The sequence below is a fragment of the Monodelphis domestica genome, chromosome 7 (assembly GCF_027887165.1).
Source record: "Monodelphis domestica isolate mMonDom1 chromosome 7, mMonDom1.pri, whole genome shotgun sequence".
NCBI lineage: Eukaryota > Metazoa > Chordata > Mammalia > Didelphimorphia > Didelphidae > Monodelphis > Monodelphis domestica.
The window spans coordinates 127,659,246-127,677,514 of record NC_077233.1 but is presented as its reverse complement, the minus strand read 5'-3'; the positions used below and the strand labels follow the sequence as shown (position 1 = coordinate 127,677,514).

Here is an 18,269-nt window from a genome sequence, read left to right as displayed (position 1 = left end):
ATCAGTAGTAATCTGGAGCATTTCTTCATATACCTATATGTGGCTTTTATTTCTTCATCTGGTAATTGTCTATTCATATCTTTTGGTCATTTAGAAATTGGGGGGTGGCTCTTAATCTTATGAATTTAACAAAGTTCACTATGTATTTTTTAATTTTATTTAATTGTATTTTTAAAATTAATTTATTTAGTCAATTGAGAACATTATTCCTTGGTTACAATAATCATATTATTTCCCTCCATCCCCTCTACCCACCATTCCCACAGCTGACATGAAATTTCATTGGGTATTACTTGTGTCCTTGAACAGAACCTATTTCGATGTTGTTGGTTTCTGTATTAGGATATTCATTTAGAGTCTACATCCCCAACCACAGTTTTTCCTCTGAATGTGGATAGTATTCTTTCTAGGAGATCCCTCCGGGTTGTTCAGGAACACTGCATTGCCACTAATGGAGAAGTCCATTACAGTCGATTGTACCAAAGTGTATCAGTCTCTGTGTATAATGTTCTCTTGGTTCTGCTCCCCTCACTCTGCATCAGTTCCTAGAGGTCATTTCAGTTCCCATGGGATTCTTCCAGTTTATTATTCCTTTGAGCACAATAGTATTCCATCACCAACATATACCACAATTTGTTCAACCATTCCCCAATTAAAGGGCGTCCCTTCATTTTCCAATTTTTTTTTGCCATCATAAAGAGCACAGCTATGAATATTCTTGTACATGTATTTTTCCTTATTATCTCTTTGGGGTACAAACCCAGCAGTGCTATGGCTGAATCAAAGGGCAGACAGTCTTTTATCGCCCTTTGGGCATAGTTCCAGATTGCCCTCCAGAATGGTTGGATCAATTCACAAATCCACCAGCAATGCATTAATGTCCCAACTTTGCCACATCCCCTCCAGCATTCATTACTTTCCATAGCTGTCATGTGAGCCAATCTGCTAGGTGTGAGGTGAAACCTCAGAGTTGTTTTGATTTGCATTTCTCTGATTATAAGAGATTTAGAACACTTTTCATGTGCTTATTAATAGTTTTGATTTCTTTAACTGAAAATTGCCTATTCATGTCCCTTACCCATTTATCAATTGGAGAATGGCTTGATTTTTGGTTCAATTGGTTTAGTTCTTTATAAATTTGAGAAATTAGACCTTTGCCAGAGGTTTTTGTTATAAAGATTGTTTCCCAGTTTGTTGCTTCCCTTCTAATTTTGGATGCATTAGTTTTGTTTGTACAAAACCTTTTTAATTTGATATAATCAAAATTGTTGATTTTACATTTTGTGATTTTTTTCTAGCTCTTGCTTGGTTTTAAAGTCTTTCCTTTCCCAAAGATCTGACAAGTATACTATTCTGTGTTCACCTAATTTGCTTATAGTTTCCTTCTTTATATTCAGGTCATTCACCCATTCTGAGTTTATCTTGGTGTAGGGTGTGAGATGTTGATCCAAACCTAATCTCCCCCTTACTGTCTTCCAATTTTCCCAGCAGTTCTTATCAAATACTTGGTTTTGGTCATAAAAGCTGGGATCTTTGGGTTTATCATAGACTGTCTTGCCGAGGTCACTTACCCCAATTCTATTTCACTGATCCTCCTTTCTGTCTCTTATCCAGTACCAAATTGTTTTGATGTCCACTGCTTTATAGTATAGTTTGAGATCTGGGACTGCAAGTCCTTCTTCCTTTGCATTTTTTTTTCATGATTTCCCTGGATATCCTTGATCTTTTGTTTTTCCAAATGAACTTTGTTATGGTTTTTTCTAATTCAGTAAAAAAGTGTCTTGGTAGTTCAATGGATATGGCACTAAATAAGTAAATTAATTTGAGCAGGATTGTCATTTTTATTATGTTAGCTCATCCTACCCAAGAGCAATCAATGTTTTTTTCCAATTGTTTAGATCTAGTTTTAATTGTGTGGAGAATGTTTTGTAGTTCTGTTCATATAATTCCTGTGTTTGTCTCAGAAGATAGATTCCCAAGTATTTTATATTGTCTACGGTGATTTTAAATGGAATTCCTCTTTCTAATTCTTGCTGCTGAAATCAGTTAGAAATATATAGAAATGCTGATGACTTATGTGGGTTTATTTTGTATCCTGCAACTTTGCTAAAGTTGTTGATTATTTCAACTAGCTTTTTAGTTGATTCTCTAGGACTCTTTAAGTAGACCATCATATCTTCTTTAAAAAGTGAAAGTGTGGTCTCCTCCTTGCCTATTTTAATACCTTCAATTTCTTTTTCTTCTCTAATTGCTACTGCTAGTGTTTCTATTACAATGTTAACTAATAGAGGTGATAATGGGCATCCTTGTTTCACTCCTGATCTTATTGGGAAGGCTTCTAGTTTATTCCCATTGCAGAGGATGTTTGCTGATGGTTTTAGGTATATCACTATGTATTTTAGATATGAGACCTCTATCTGATGTCTATAAAAAAATTTCCCCAGTTTTCTGCTTTCCTTCTAATCTTAGCAGCATTTCCTTTATTTGTACAAATTTTTTCAATTTAATGTATTCAGAATTATTGATTTTACATTTCACATCTCTTGTTGACTCATAAATTCCTCTCATTCACAAATCTCATAGATAGTGTGTTCTCTATTCTAATTTACTTATGATGTCACCTTTTAGGTACAGATTATGTATCCTCTTTGGTCTTATCATAGTAAATTGTGTAAGATATTGAGCTGTACCTAGTTTCTGTCCAATTAGTTTCCAGTTATCACAACATTTTTTTCTAGTGCTTTGTTACTCCCAAATTCTGGGTTTTTCTCAAATACCAGATTACAATAATGTTTTTTACTGCTATTTGTTGTATATCTGTTCTGTTCCATTGATCTACCTTTTTATTCCTTGGCCAGTACTAAATAGTTTTGACAATTACTTCTTTACAATACAATTTAAAATCTGGTATTGCTAGGCCTACTTCCTTTATATTTTCCCCATGAATTCTTTTATATTCTTTACCTTTTATTCTTTGAAATGAATTTTATTATTATTTTTCAAACTCAATAAAAAACTTTTGTATAATTTAATTGAAATGGCATTTAATAAGTAGATTAGTTATATGGTATTGTCATCTTAAGTATATTGGTTTTGCTCATGAACAATTAATATTTCTCCATTTATTTAGATTTGACTTTATTTGTGTAAAAGGTTTTTTATAGTTATGTTCTTGTAGTTCCTGGGTTTGTTTAGGCAGGTATACACTCAAGTATTTTATTCTCTCTATGGTTATTTTAAATGGAGTATCTCTTTCTATCTATTCTTGTAGGACTTTGTAAGTAATATATTAAAATACTAATGGTTTATGTGGTCTTATTTTATATCCTTCTATCTTGCTAAAATTATCTATGGTTGTAGTTAACTTTTTAGTGGATTTTCTGGGTTTTTATAAATATGCCATCATGTCATCAACAAATAGAGATAGTTTTATTCCTCCTCTAATTGCTATTGATAGCATTTCTAATATTATTTTAAATAATATTGGTGATAAGGGGCATCCTTATTTCACTTTTGACCTTATTGGGAAATCTAGCTTCTTCTCATTACAGCTAATACTTGCTGATGATTTTAGATAGATGCTTTGTATCATTTTAAGAAAAACTCCAATTATAACTATGCCTGTGTTGATGAACCAATGGCACATGTGCCAGAGTCTGCTAGAGGAGGCTGCTCCCTTCCCCCTCTCCACCGGAGCCTGAGGACATTTCTCACATAACCCACCACTCTACCCAGCAACCCAATGAGAACACTGCCTCCCTTCCTTGTCTGGAGTGAGGTTGGCTCACATGCAGCATGAGGGTTGCAGTTTGGGCATTTGGTCTCTAAAAGGTTTGCCATCACTGACCTATGCTTTCCAGTGATTTTAATAGTAATAAGTGTTGTGTTTTGTCAAAGGCTTTTCTATTGATCTATTGATCTATATCTATTGATATCTAAATCTATATCTATCGATATGATCATCAGATTTTTTAAATTTTGTTATTGATAGAACAAGTTATGTTGATAATTTTTCATATATTATACTATTCCTGCATTCTTGGTATAAATCTTATTTGGTCACAATGTATTTTCTCTATGTCATATTGTTATAGGTCCCCAGCTAGTATTTTATTTAGGATTTTTGCATCCATATTCATTCATGAAATTTTTTATCTATAATTTTCTTTCTCAGTTTTTTGTTTTTCCTGATTTAGGTATCAGCATCATATTTGTTTCATAAAAGAAGTTTGATAAAACACCTTCTTTGCATGTTATTTCAAATAATACATTAATTTTAGAATTAGGTCTTAAGTGTTTGGTAGAATTCACTTGCAAATCCACCTGGTCCTGATGCTTTTTTTTAATAGGATGTTCATTTATGGCATGTTCAATTTCTTTTTCATAAATAGGTTCTTCAGGTATTCTATTTCTTGCTCTGATAGTCTAAGCAGTTTATTATTTCTTTTGTTAAGTATTCTATTTCTTATTGATTGTTAAATTTGCTTTCATATAGTTGAACAAAATAACTCCTGAATAATTGCTTTAATTTCATCTTCTTTGGTGGTACATTCACCCTTTTTTATCTTAAATGCAAGTGATTTTATTTTCTTCTCTCTTATTTTTTGTTATATTGACCAATGGTTCATCAGTTTTGTTGGTTCTTTCATAAGACCAACTCCTAGATTTATTTATTAATTCAATAGTTTTCTTAAATTTAATTTTATTGATCTCTCCTTTAATTTTCAGCATTTTTAGTTTGGTGTTTAGTTGGAGATTTTTAATTTGTTCTTTTTCAAATTTTTAAAAATTCCATTCCCAATTCATTCATCTTTTCTTTCTCTATTTTATTAATATGGGCATTTAGAGATAGAAATTTTCCTTTAATTATGGCTTTTGCTATATCCTGTAGATTTTGGTATATTGTCTTAATATCATTGTCTTTAATTAAATTATTTATTGTTTCAATAATTTGTTCCTTAACCCACTCATTCTTTAGTATTAGGTTAGATCTAACTATTTTCATAGTAGCTTTTTCCATTGTTGGACAATTTGAAATACTAGAAAGATACTTAATTGGAGCTAAAATCTGCTTTCTATTATTGGTCTTACTTTTGAAAAGCAATCACTCTCTTATATGTGATAGTTTTTCAGACATTTTAACCCAGCTGTCTTCTTTTTTTTCCTTCTAGTCATTAAGCTATACATGCCAACTTCCTTCTATCACTGATTTGAAAATATGTAATTAAAGAGGAGGTCCACTGGATTAAGTGCCAGGCCTGGAGTCAGGAAGACTGATCTTTATGAATTCAAATTTGGCTTCAGATATTTACTAGTTGTATGACCTTGGAAAAGCCACTTAACCTTGTTTGCCTCAGTTTCCTCATCTGTAAAATCAACTGGAAAAAGAAAATGGCAAACCACTCCAGTATCCTTGCCAAGCAAACCTCCTATGGAGTAACCAAGAGCTAGATACAACTGAAAAATAACTAACCCACAACAAATAACAATTGAAGAATAGGGAAATTTCGAAATAAAAATTTAGTTGCCTTAAAGGGTGGGGTTCTCCAAAGGCCCAGTTCCTAAAAATGATCCTGGGCTTAGTGGAAGTAAATTCTTTTCATATCATTATGAGCCAGGTCATTGACCTTATGTGTATGAATTGACTCTCCTGAGTGATATATTCATTTGACCTGGAAAAGGGCAGTTTTGACCCTTTTTTATGGCCATGATATCCCTTGAAGAAATTTTGGGGATGATGGATAACAAATGTTTTAAAATTGCATTTCAATCTATTGTTTAAAAAGCATTTATTGAGCAAGTGTAAGGCTTTATTTATACTCCTCCATGTAAGACTAGGTGGCCCAGAACTTCAGCTGTGAGAATCATTAGGTCCTCATCAGGTATTTAAAATATGTGCATGTGAATATTTGGAAATAGTACAATTGAAGGAAGGAGGGGAGGTAACAGAAGGAGACTCCCAGGGCCAGTTTAGGACAGGTCCTAATTGTCTGACAGAAGGAAAAGAAATGGTATGTATTGACATTTTGATAAATGCATACTGAGCTAATTTTTCCCTATGAATTAGCCCTATTTGTCTTTCCTCTTGACATACAGTTCTGTCCCTTTTGGGCAATAGTTATAGTATGACATAATACTGAGACCTTTGGACATAGATTCTCTTCCTAGCACTGCTACTTATTACCTGTGTTACTTTGAGAAGGTCTCAGATCCCACATTGGAAAGGGAGAGTCTTTTACTAAAGGACCTCCATAGTTCTTCCACTTCTAAATCTGTGATCCTATCATCTTAATCCTATAGCAGAAAGGAAAATAAGGCTACTGCTTCCATAGTGACTTCATGAGCTTCCTCCATTATCATTTCCTTTCTATGGGCAGGGACAGGCTTTTCTTCATTATGGACCAACTTCTAAATTAGTGTAATGAAGTTATTTCTAATCTATGGGCCCTGGATCTTGTTAACCCCACTTCTTTTTGTGACAAAATTAATTTTTAGACTAGTGGATTAAGGCAGTATTGTACATGTAAGTTACCTAGATTTTAGCAAAGCATTTGACAAAGTCTGATCCTATGTTTGTGGACAAGAAGGAGAGATATAGACCAGGACTGGAATGGACTGGAAACTGAATGAATAATCAGACCAAAGAGCAATCTTTAATGACTTGATATTGTCTGGAAAAGAGGTCTCCAGTGCTGCTGAACATTTGCTGTAATGATTAGAGAAAGGCAATGATGACCTCATCATCCAGTTGACGGATGACATAAAGTTAGAAAGAATAACTAACACATTGGATGACTGAGTCAGGATCCACAAATATCTCAACATGTTGAAAGTTGGGACGAATCCAATAAATAGAAATTTAATCAGGATAAATGTACAGTCTTATATTTGGGTTCCAAAATATAAATTTTACATGAACAAGATAGGAGAGGTGGGGTCAGCAACAGCACATCAATAAAAGAGCTACGAGTTTTAGTGGACTATAAGCTCAACATGAGACAAAACTAAGAAAGCAGCTAAGAAAATCAATGCAATATTAGACAGCTTTAAGAAAGGCATAATGGTTTCAAGGACTGGGGAGTAATATTTCTGTTGTACTCTCCCCTTGTCAGAACACATCTAAAATATTGTGGTCTGAGTTGAGTCACATTTTATTAAAAAGATTGATAAACTATAGAGCGTCTAAAGAATGGGAATTGAGGTGGCAAAAAGTCTTCAAATCATGTTATTTGAAGGATTGAAGGATCTGGGGAGGTTTGGCCTGAAGAAAACTAAGAGTAGGACATTACTTTCTTCAAATATTGAAAGGATTGTTCTTTCATTTTGGTCTCATTTTGGCCTTTCTTTGTATCCCTAGCACCTAGTACCTTGCCTGGCATAAAATAAATAGTTATTTTACGGCTGAAGAAGGATTAGATCTGTTTAGCCTGGCTCCAGAGGATAGGGTAAGAGTATTGAGTGAAAGTTTCAGAGAGGTAGATTTTGACTTGTTAGAAAGAGAAAATAAGGCCAGAAATTGAACCTGAGATTTCTTTGGTATAGCAAACTACCAGGAAAGGAAACTCTTTCTACCTGTGCAGGTCAACACCTTCTCAAAAACTATGGTCTTAGAAAGCTGCTTAGAGCATTGAGAGGTTATGGAACTTGCTCAGGGTTACACAACAGTGTCAGAAGTTGGACTTCTTTGATTCAGGTCTTCCTGGCTCTGAAACCAGCTCTCTCTGCCCAGTATGTTATTTAGCTGCCTCTCAACTGCTATCCAAATATAAAAAAGGCTGCCTCAGGAGAGGGAAGAGGGCTTCCTTCAGTGGAGGTCTTCAAGAAAAGGCTTGAAATCATAAAGAAGATTCTCATTGAGGCAGACATTGAACCCTGAGGTCCTGTCTAACTTGGTCAGTATATGATTCAAGGATGCCTTAGAGTTATTGCAAGGGATCCATGAATCCACGTAGATATTAAAAATTGTCATTTTGATCTTTATTTAGTTCTAACAAAATACCTTTATCTGATTGTCTACACAACTTTTTGAAATCCAAAAAAGGCTCTTCTATTTGGAAAGTCTGAAAGCAAGTGTAGCACACTTGTAGTAAAAATAAAGATGACAGTGGGTCTATTGCTTTACCATGGACTGACAATTTAGCTTATAATTGGCAGTGATGAAAATGGAAGCCTGGGGAGAAGGAAGGTTGAAAAGCAAAAGGGTAGAAGATAAATAATTTTTAAAGTAAGTCTTTCATAGAATCATTGGCTTTATTGCAAAGTCCCTTGCAGATGATCTCAACCAATTCAATTCCAAATCATTAACAATAGTACTTATTGAATGATTGGTGAACCCTTTTTATTATGACTACAATAAATGATCATCAGTTTCTACTTGAAGATTTCCAGTTGTGAAAAAGTCTTCTTCCCACCAAAGCTAGTTATTTCAGTACTGAAGGGCAATTCTAATTATAAAGAAGTTTTTCTTTATGTTGAAGAGAAATCTGCCTTTTTGCAAATTCCACCTATTGGTATTATTTGTTACTCTGCAATTAACCAAAGTAAATTTAATCATTTCCATTCGACAGCCCTTCACATATTTGAAGATTATCTTTTCCCTCATTCTTTATTTCTCCAGATTAAAATCCTTGGTTCTTCCTACTAGTTTTCCTTTGGCATGGTTGCAGATCATTTCACTGTTCTTGTCATCCTTTTTAGAATGTGCCCCAACTTGTCAATTTTTATAAGATGGGAATTTTTAAATGCGGTCTGGTGATGAAATTCTCTTTACCAATGCAGGTTGCTACCTACTCTATAACTTGTCATCTTGGAGAGTTGCCTAGGGAACCAAAAGGTTAAACAACAACAACAACAAGAAAGAGTCACATAATTTTTAGTTTGCCTATAAACTGACTTATGGAAGGACATGGTCAGAAGCTTCACAAGAGGGACAAACATAGATAGATTATGATCTGCAGTAATAGTGGAGGGAAATGGCAGATAGTAGGTGCTTAATAAGTCCTTGATGACTTATCTTGACTTGAAGTCCACATAGGTGTGATCATATCTCAGCTTCCAGTTAACCAATATCTCTTTTGAGTAATTACTACCAACACGCAAGTGTGTGTGACTACATTACTGGCATGTGTGGTCCATGATTTATACATATTAGTGTATATCTGCAAATATGTTGGTTTCCTCCAATAGAATTTTAATTCCTTGACAGCTGGGATGTTTATTTTGCATTTTTGTTTTTGAAATCTAGTATCTAATCCAGTTACTGACAAAAATTAGTATGTTTTTGATTGCTGACTAAATGAATGAACAAAATCAGTCATTTAAAATCGTGTTACACTTCGCATGAGCTTACAATTCACTAGACACTGAAGTTGTTTTTTTTCTACAGGAAGTACAGGTATGTCTTCTACATCACAACTTTTCCTGTCATGATTTCAATATATTGCAGGTCAGCATAAGAAATTAAGTGGGAATTTGGGAGAAGTTTTGCAGAAGTTTCAGATGGCATGTAAAGTCCAGTAATGATACAGAAAAAGTTTAGAAATTAAGAAATGTAAAAAATATATGTGTAGTATTGCATAATATCAATGTATTTCATCTTTAAATACCAAAGATATACACAATTTCTTTTTAAAAGTTAAAATAAGCAAAAAGGAAACGTCTGCAAAAAGAACATGAAAACCAGTAGATAACATAGAAAGGCTGGAAATGTAGTGAGATCTTTAAAAGTTGAGTAACTCACAAATGCCTAAAATGTATATACGGTTATGTTATTTTTTAAATGTCTTTTGTTATATATGCTGTATGTTCAGTATTATTCTTCCCAAATTTGTTTCATATTTTTAATTTTCTATTTACTTTGTATTTTTAAATTTTCTTTTTCATTTAGTATTTTTACTTAAAACTGACTTATATATATTTTATGACCAAATCCTTAGCCCATCATTTACAATATGGTACAGTAAACACTCCATAAAGAAAAAAGAAGAAAAAAACTCAGCCTTCCTCTCTGGTATGAAGGGAAGACTGAAAAATGTTATGAAAGTTTTCCAGATCATGGGAGCTCCATGCCCCTAACCCCTGTGATGTGGAAGGGGTACCCGTAATTTCTAATCCCATTACTGCCAACCCATATCTGTATCTATAGGTAATTAAAAAAAAAATCAAGAACGGGGACATCTGGGTAGCTCAGTGGATTGAGAGCCAGGCCCAGAGATGGAAGGTCCTGGGTTCAAATCTGGCCTCAGATACTTTCCAGCTGTGTGACCCTGGGCAAGTTATTTAACCCCCATTGCCTAACCCTTACCACTCTTCTGCCTTACAGTATTGATTCCAAGATGGAAGGTGAGGTTTTTAATACAAAAACAAAAACAAAAACCAAGAGCAGTATAAGAAAAATCTGAAAGGGTAGAGTAGTGCCATATTGTCATGATATGCCAGAATATTAGAGCTTTATTTGGTGAGAAATAATAATAGCCAACATTTCTATAGCATTTACTTTGTGCCAGGCATTGTGCTAAATGCTTTACAATTTTTATCTCATTTTTTCTTTCTCAAAATTTATCTCATTTATCTCAATTTTATCTCATTAGATACTCACAACCCCAAGAGTAAGATGCTATTATTATTATTCCTATTTTTACAGATGGGAGGCAAGGAAAGATATTGAATAGAAGAGAGGCAAGATGAAATGATTATGCATCTGATATGTTAAAATTCATATTTGAATGCTTTATGATTTAGTTTTACAACTGAAGGAAGTGGAGTTATAGATACCTATATTTATGCAAATGATTTCACAGTAATATAGTCAAAATTCTCTTCCCATCACTGCTAATACTTGATGACATGCCTTTACTCATAAGGGGAAGTTTTACTTACCACGGGATTTTAAGGTGTAGATATCTCGAAAATGAAAATAAAACTGGTTCCAGTCTAGTTCTGTAATAAGTTGGTTATGGTAATTTCTTTGGTTGCTTTGTAATAGTTCTATTTGTTTGCTTCCTACCTCAAATACTTGACTCTGAGGGTGATAGAAAGTGATGGAGTTAGAAGAGCTATTTTCAAATATTAGCTAACACTCACTAATTGTTTGACGATAGGCAACTCGCTTAACCACTGTTTAAGTTCCTCATTTGTAAAATGAGAATTGTAATGTCCAAACTACCTACACCACAAGGTGGTGATGAGGAAAGTGCCTTATAAATTCTAATGTGGCGCAAAAAACCAAGTTGTACATAGGAAACTGGGGGCATAATTATGTCTTATAATTGAACTCCTTGCAAGTTGTTAAAGAAAAAAATAGCCATGCAGTGGAGGAATATTGAGTCTTTATGATGACACAAAGTACAAGTGCCTTCAAAGAGCTAATTATTGCTTTATTATTCTGAATAAGGTAATCTAAAAATGTTGATTGGCAGTTTGGCACACAGAGAAATATTCCTTCCCCAATGGGTTAATTTTCATAGGATTTAGAATGGGGTGTGACCTTATAGATCATTTTATTCACTATCCCCATTTTACAGCAAAGAAAATTGAGGTGTAGAGATAGGAAGGGACTGACCTGAGATCACCCAAGTGGCTCATAAATACCACAGCTGACACTGGTCAACTTGGGTGATGATGATGCCATAACTGGGAACATACTTTTTAGGGTAAGTGCATGCAGATTTCAGGGCTAGCCTCATGCAACATATACCCACAGGATGGTGCCATGGAAAGAGCACTTGATTTGGAGTTAGAAGACGTGGTTTGGAATTTTGACGGCTCCTTAGTATCAGTATAAACTTGGACAAATCACTCCCATTCTCTGAGTCTATTTTACTCTCTCTAAAAAGAGAGGGAATAGTCCAGAAGAATTCTAAGACCCTTTCAAGCTCTAAATCCCTTGACTCTCCAAGATTTTACCTGAGATTTGGCTGCTTCTGGAGCATTTCGAAAGGTGCATATTAATTGAAGACCTTGGGGAAACTTTTCCTTGTATTTTAACTTAATATTAATGCAGTGCTATGAACACAACATAATATTTTTTATCTGTGAATCAGAGAATTGTTGAATTTGAGAGTACAAAGGGATTTTAATGTTAATCTATATGTGTAAAGTGGCCATTCAATTTTGATTTTTCTGTTGTTTCCATTTATATTTTTGTGTCTATTATTACATATTTGTGTACATTATATATATTGTTTTCCTGGTTTTGTTGATTTTACCTTATATCAGTTCATACAACTTTGCTTTTCTGATTTCATCATATACACAGTTTCCTACAGCAAAGTAATATTCTATTACATTTATGTACTAATTTAGTCATTCCCTCAGGCTATAAGTATCTACTTTGACTTCAAAGCTTTGGAACTATAGAAGATTCTTTTGTCCTATTTAGGATCTTTCTTGTCACTAATCTACTTGGGGTACATGCCTAACAATGGCATTTCTAGCTCAAAAGATATAGACAATTTAGTTTGCATAGTTCCCATTTGCTTTCCAGAGTTTACTCTTATCTTTTGGCCATTATTGTCCATTTTCTGGGTATGAAATAAAACCTCAGGATTCTTTTAATTTGTATGTCTCTTACTTTTATTGTTGTCATTTCAGTGATGTCCAACTCTTTGTTAGCTCATTTGGGGTTTTCTTGGGAAAGAAACTGAAGTGGCTTGCTATTTCTTTCTCCAGCTTATTTTACAGATGAGGAAACTGAGGCAAATAGTGTTAAGTGGCTTATCCAGAGTCACACAACTGTCTGAGACCAGATTTGAACTTAGGAAGAGGACACTATCTGACCTCAAGACTGGCATTCTATCCACTGTGCCACATAGCTGCCCATGCCTTTCTCTCTCTTTTTTTAAATCCTTACCTTCTGTCTTAGAATCTATGCTAAATATCAGTTCCTAGCAGTAAGAGCTAGGCAGTTGGGGTTAAGTGACTTGCCCAGAGTCACACAGTTAGGAAATGTTGAAGGCTAGATTTGAACCCAGGACCTCCTATCTTCTGGCCTGGCTCTCTTTGAACTACCTAGTTGTCCCCCATCCATGAATCTTATGAGTGATTTCAAATATTCTTTATATGCTCATTAATAATTTCTAATTCTTTTTTAAAAGTTTTTGTCCGTATCTTTTGACCTTTGTTCTTACATATTTCTATTAAGTGTTTAAATGTCTTCCTAGGCATCTCTACATTAAATGTTCTTATTGATGAGGTCACAAATTGGACCTTCATTTCTACCTTCTTCCACTGGAACCTTGGATTTTTTGTCCAGAAACATTCCAGGCTCTGATGAGAAAGTTTTTACATTTTCTTGCCTGGATCCAGACCTTTCTTTTATTTCCCAGACCTCTCTACTCAATGCATTTCCAGCACAGCTTTAGCCTATGACATCTGAATGGAATGAGCACTTAAGATTCTCTGTTGGCCTTTTGTGGTTAAACTATTTATGTGAGGAAGGAAACCAATATTAGAGGTGGAGAACCCCGCACTTAAGACCTACTCCAGTGCCTCATTTTGGCATGGAAATGACCTTGGGTGTCCTCTTATAGGCAATGCCAGTGGGCTGTAAATTTTGTTGGGTTTTACCAACTTGGGAAGACTATGAATAAAGACCCAATGACAGAATGTTAGATGGAACATCTGTCATATGAGAACAGGCCACATTAAACATGGAAAGACTCATCATTAGAAGATTTTGCAGGGGCAGCTGGGTAGCTCAGTGGATTGAGAGCCAGGCCTAGAGATGGGAGATCCTAGGTTCAAATCTGGCCTCTGTGATAGAGACATGAGAGAGAGATTTTGCAGGACTTGTGGACCAAGATGCAAGAATGCAAGAACCAGGGTTACAACGGAATGTCCCCAGTTGTTGGCAGTTGAGCTGACAGGGGGAGGGGCTTTTGGTCTCTGTGTCTGGGACTGGAAGTCATTTTTTTTCTTGGAGGCTTTTGCTGGCCACACTGAGAAGAGAAACTGGGCTTTTGAACTTGGTGTCTCTCTCTGGCTCTGAGCAATTGAAGCTGATCAGGAGGGGCTTTTAGGCTTGGTCTCTTACTGGGAGACATTCTCTCTCCCTGGAGGTTTGAAGCTGACTGAAAGACCTTTTGTGAGGCTGACTTGATTTTTGGACTTTGTCTCTGGCTCTGAGCAGTTGAAATTGACACTGAGAAGCTTCTGAGTTGGTGGTCTATAAGAGAGTTGAGCTGGCCAGGAGAAAAGGAGAGACTTTGAACTTTGTTTCTTTCTGAGGTTAAGCTGAGAGATCTGGCTGATTTGTGAAGAAGAAAGAAGATTTTGAACTCCTGTTGTCCTCCATCTCCCCAACTGTCTAAGAGTCACACTTGTGACTTCCCAAATCCCCAATTTTATCTCATTTAGATTAGGGAAATTCCTCATCCCTCTTACCTCAGTTTCCCATCCTGTTATTCCAATAAACCCCTTGACTGAGAAAGCAACTAGAGTATCTTTATAATTCACTCAGGAGGGAGGGAAGAAGCAAAGGCTTCAAGAAGATTTGAGGAGGTGAGGGAGGCAAAAGAGAGAGGTTGGTGAAGGGAGGGAGTGAGGGAGGAAGGAGATTAGGGAATAGATTGATCCATCAGCAATCAGTAGGGATCAATAGGCAAACCCCAGAGCAGACCCTAGAGCATTCCCCAGAATAGTCTTCTGTGTACCAGCATTCCTGTGTGGTGGCATCCCCCAGCACTTCTCTGTTCTATCTCCATTACCAATAAGCAGGTTCAGGTCCCTGTAGCAGCTCTCTCTAGACACAGCCAGCCAGAGAACAACATTCATTGTAAGGAGAAACGGGTTACCTTAGATTACCTTTCATCATTTCAAGTAGTAATAGTTTCATTCAGTTTACATCTTTATTACAATTGGTGGCATCCCTCAGCATTTGTCATTTCTACCTCCATTACCAGTAAGAAGGATTAAGTTCCTGGAGCTAGCTCTCTCTCAAGTAAAAGCCAGAGAACAGCAGTCTTGGAGAAGAAACAGGTTCCCCTCAGTTTACCGTCTCTATCTCAACAAGTAGTAGTTTCTCTTCAGTTTATCTTTTATTTCACCTCAGACACTTCCCAGCTGTGTGACTCTGGGCAAGTCACTTAACCCCTATTGCCTAGCCCTTACCTCTCTTCTGCCTTGGAACCAATACACAGTATTGACTCCAGAATGGAAGGTAAGGGTTAAAAAAAAAAAGAAGAAGGTTTTGCTACTCAGTGATGTTTTTCTTAATTTGGTCTTCACAACTGATGAAATTGTCTTCTTAGGCTTCAATCTGTGCTGGTAGAGAAAAAACTCATACATGAAATCAAGGATGCTAGAATATGATCCAAAAAAACCTCAATATACTTTATAGAATGCAGTTATTCAGCTAGAATCAGAATCACAGAATCTCTGAACTGCATGGCACTCAAGGGCCATCTATCCCTATTCATACTCAATTTGTCTCTCTTGTTTTATGTCTTCAAGTAAAGACTATATGACTACCAATCCTCTATGGTTTATATGAATTCTTTTTGGGAATGGATTCAAATGGGCAGCTGGGTGGCACAGTGGATAGAGCACTGGGCCAAGAGTCAGGAAGATTAATCTGTCTGAATTCAAAACTGATCTCAGACACTTAGTAGCTGTGTAATCCCGGAGAAGCAACTTAACCCCATTTGCCTGATATGACTCATCCATTAAAAAAAATAATAAATCTGCTATCCTGGAGAAGGAAACGGCAAATCATTCCAGTGTCTTTGTCAAGAAAACTCAAAAGGAGACCACAGAGTATCAGACATGACTAAAAAACAGTGAATAATAATTGGATTCAACTAGGTAGACTCTTAAATTTTCTCAAACTCAAATTCTTTAATTCTGTCCCTGAAAAAATAATCTCTACCACAACACATTATATATGTGGTCATCCAGCTTTCCCTTGTAGGCGTCCAGTGCAAGAAAATCCTCTATCCCTTGAGGGAGGGGTAGCCAAAAGAGGCAACTAGTGGTGCAGTGGATAGAGCACTGGACTTGGAGTCAGGAAGTCCTGAGTTTAAATTTTACCTCAGACTATGTACTACCTATTGAAATAGAAACAGGTAATCTGTGTGACACTATTACTTGTTGCTAGTGACTGTGACTAGAGAGAGCTGCTACTAAGTATGGGGACACACTTGCCTATTTGCAATGGAGATAGAAGTACTTTGAGAGACACTGAGAGAGATATTGTCACAGGGATACTGCTAAAGGGGAATGCTCTGGACTGCCTATTGATCCCTAATGGCTAATATATCGATGCTTTCCTACCCTCTTCCTCCCCTTTTACCCCTCCCTTAACCACCATCTTCTGGAAGCCTTTTGGCTTCCTCCCTCCCCCCTGATTGGACTCTAAAGGTACTCTTTTTCCTCTCTCAGGTAAGGGGTTTATTGAGATAACAAGATGGGAAACCGAGGTTAGAGGGATGAGGGTTTCCCTAATCTATAATGAGGATAGGAGGGTGTGGGAATTCACAGCTGTGACTCAGAGACAGTCAGAGAGATGGATGGAGGACAACAGTTAAAATCTTCTTTCTTCTCCACAAAGCCAAAAAAAAAAAGTCTCTCCTTCAGCCTGGCTTTTCCTCCAACTGTTGGTCAGTCAAATCTTTGAGAGAGCAGAGGTTTCTCCCTTGGTCAGAGAGGCCCAAAACCAAGCCAGCCCCACAAGGGTCCTCAGCCAGCCTCAACTGCCAGAGCCAGAGCCAGAGCCAGAATCCAAAGTCCAAGATCCTGCTTCTTTCTCCTCTCTGTGGCCAGATCCTCCAACTGCCAACTTCTGGGAACATTCCATTTGGAACCTTCTTCTTGATTGACAGGCAGGTCAGGTCCCCAGCTTGTTTCTTGCATCTTGGCTTGTCCTGCAAAACCTCTCTCTCTTCATGCCTCTACCATACTATATAAACCTGAACAAATCATTTGACTTCTATCAGCCTTGCTTTCTTCATCTGTAAAATGAAGATAATAATAACACCTACCTCATAGGATTCCTGTGAGGACCAAAAAAGATAATATCTGGAAAGGGCTTTTTAAACCCTAAAGTGTTATAGAATGCTATTGTATTGTTATGGCCCTTTTGACTGGCTCTAATTGTTGGAAAAATTTTCAAGTCTAAATTTGGAATCTACTGATCCAATCTGAGATCTCAGTCTAAAAATGATGAAACTTCCTTCCTTTAGTATTATTTTTTATCAACTAATGATCAATTAAATGATTTTAAAAATCAACTTGATGATTTTTAAAATAAAAATTATACACCGATCAATACTTCAATGGATTTGGGATCTTGCCATTTTCTCTAGTGACACAGAAAACTCCAATGATGTTTGCACAGTTTGTGTAATTCTAGGCTATGTCCTTCCAGACACAGTTGGGGGGAGTGTCAACATTACAAGGATATCAGTGGACTCTACAGTTTGACCTTTTAGTTTATATCTCTCATTATTGTTTCAGGACTATGTGGCTCCATGGCCAAGTCAATTAATAAGCCAGATAATAAAGCACCTACTATGTACCAGGCACTGTCATAGGTACTATAAATACAAAGACAAAATTTTTTTTAAGTCATTGTCTTCAACAAGATCATAGTGTATTGAACAAAATACTGATTTTTGTTGTTGTTGTTGTTCACTCCTTAGCCCCATACAGCAAAATAAACCAAAGGGTCAAAGAGGATCCAGATACCTCTGAACATGAAATCACATGTCAGTCGGAAGGTTACCCTAAAGCAGAAGTCATCTGGAAAAGCAAGGATCAAGATCTAAGTAGCAAAGCTACCGTGAAGTATGCAGTTGGGCAAGAAAAGCTGTTCAATGTGACAAGCACTCTCAGAATCAATGCAACAGCAAATGAAGTTTTCCAATGCTTGTTTCAGGTAAAGGAAACTGGAGAAAATACTACAGCTGAGATTGTCATCCCAGGTATGCTTCAGAATGATACACTGTCTTTCAACAGGGGAGAGCACTCATGTCTTCTGAACTTGAGTTCAATGCCCTTTTCTCTGCCCAGGATGACCTATTTTAGGGGTATACATCCAGTTTCTCTTCCCCTTAGAATGACAAATAAGGCTATAGTGAATTAATATTTGCAGAAATGATTTGAAAAGCTCATGACTTCTATAATGAAGGCAACTTTACTTCCAGAAGAGGATAAAGTGGCAACCTCATCCATTTCTTTTCTTTCTTTTTTTTTTTGAAACCCTTACCTTCTGTCTTGGAGTCAATACTGTGTATTGGCTCCAAGGCAGAAAAGTGGTAAGGGCTAGGCAATGG

At 36.2% G+C, this 18,269-nt stretch overlaps 1 protein-coding gene across 2 annotated transcripts in view; it reads left to right on the top strand.

Moving 5' to 3' along the window:
* CD274 (CD274 molecule) overlaps positions 1–18,269 on the top strand; it is a 37,537-nt gene that overhangs the window by 10,140 nt on the left and 9,128 nt on the right. For both annotated transcript variants that reach the window (XM_007499542.2, XM_007499543.2), the window contains one exon: positions 17,637–17,918. In XM_007499542.2, the coding sequence (XP_007499604.1) occupies positions 17,637–17,918 (282 nt within the window). The remainder of the gene's footprint in view (positions 1–17,636; positions 17,919–18,269) is intronic.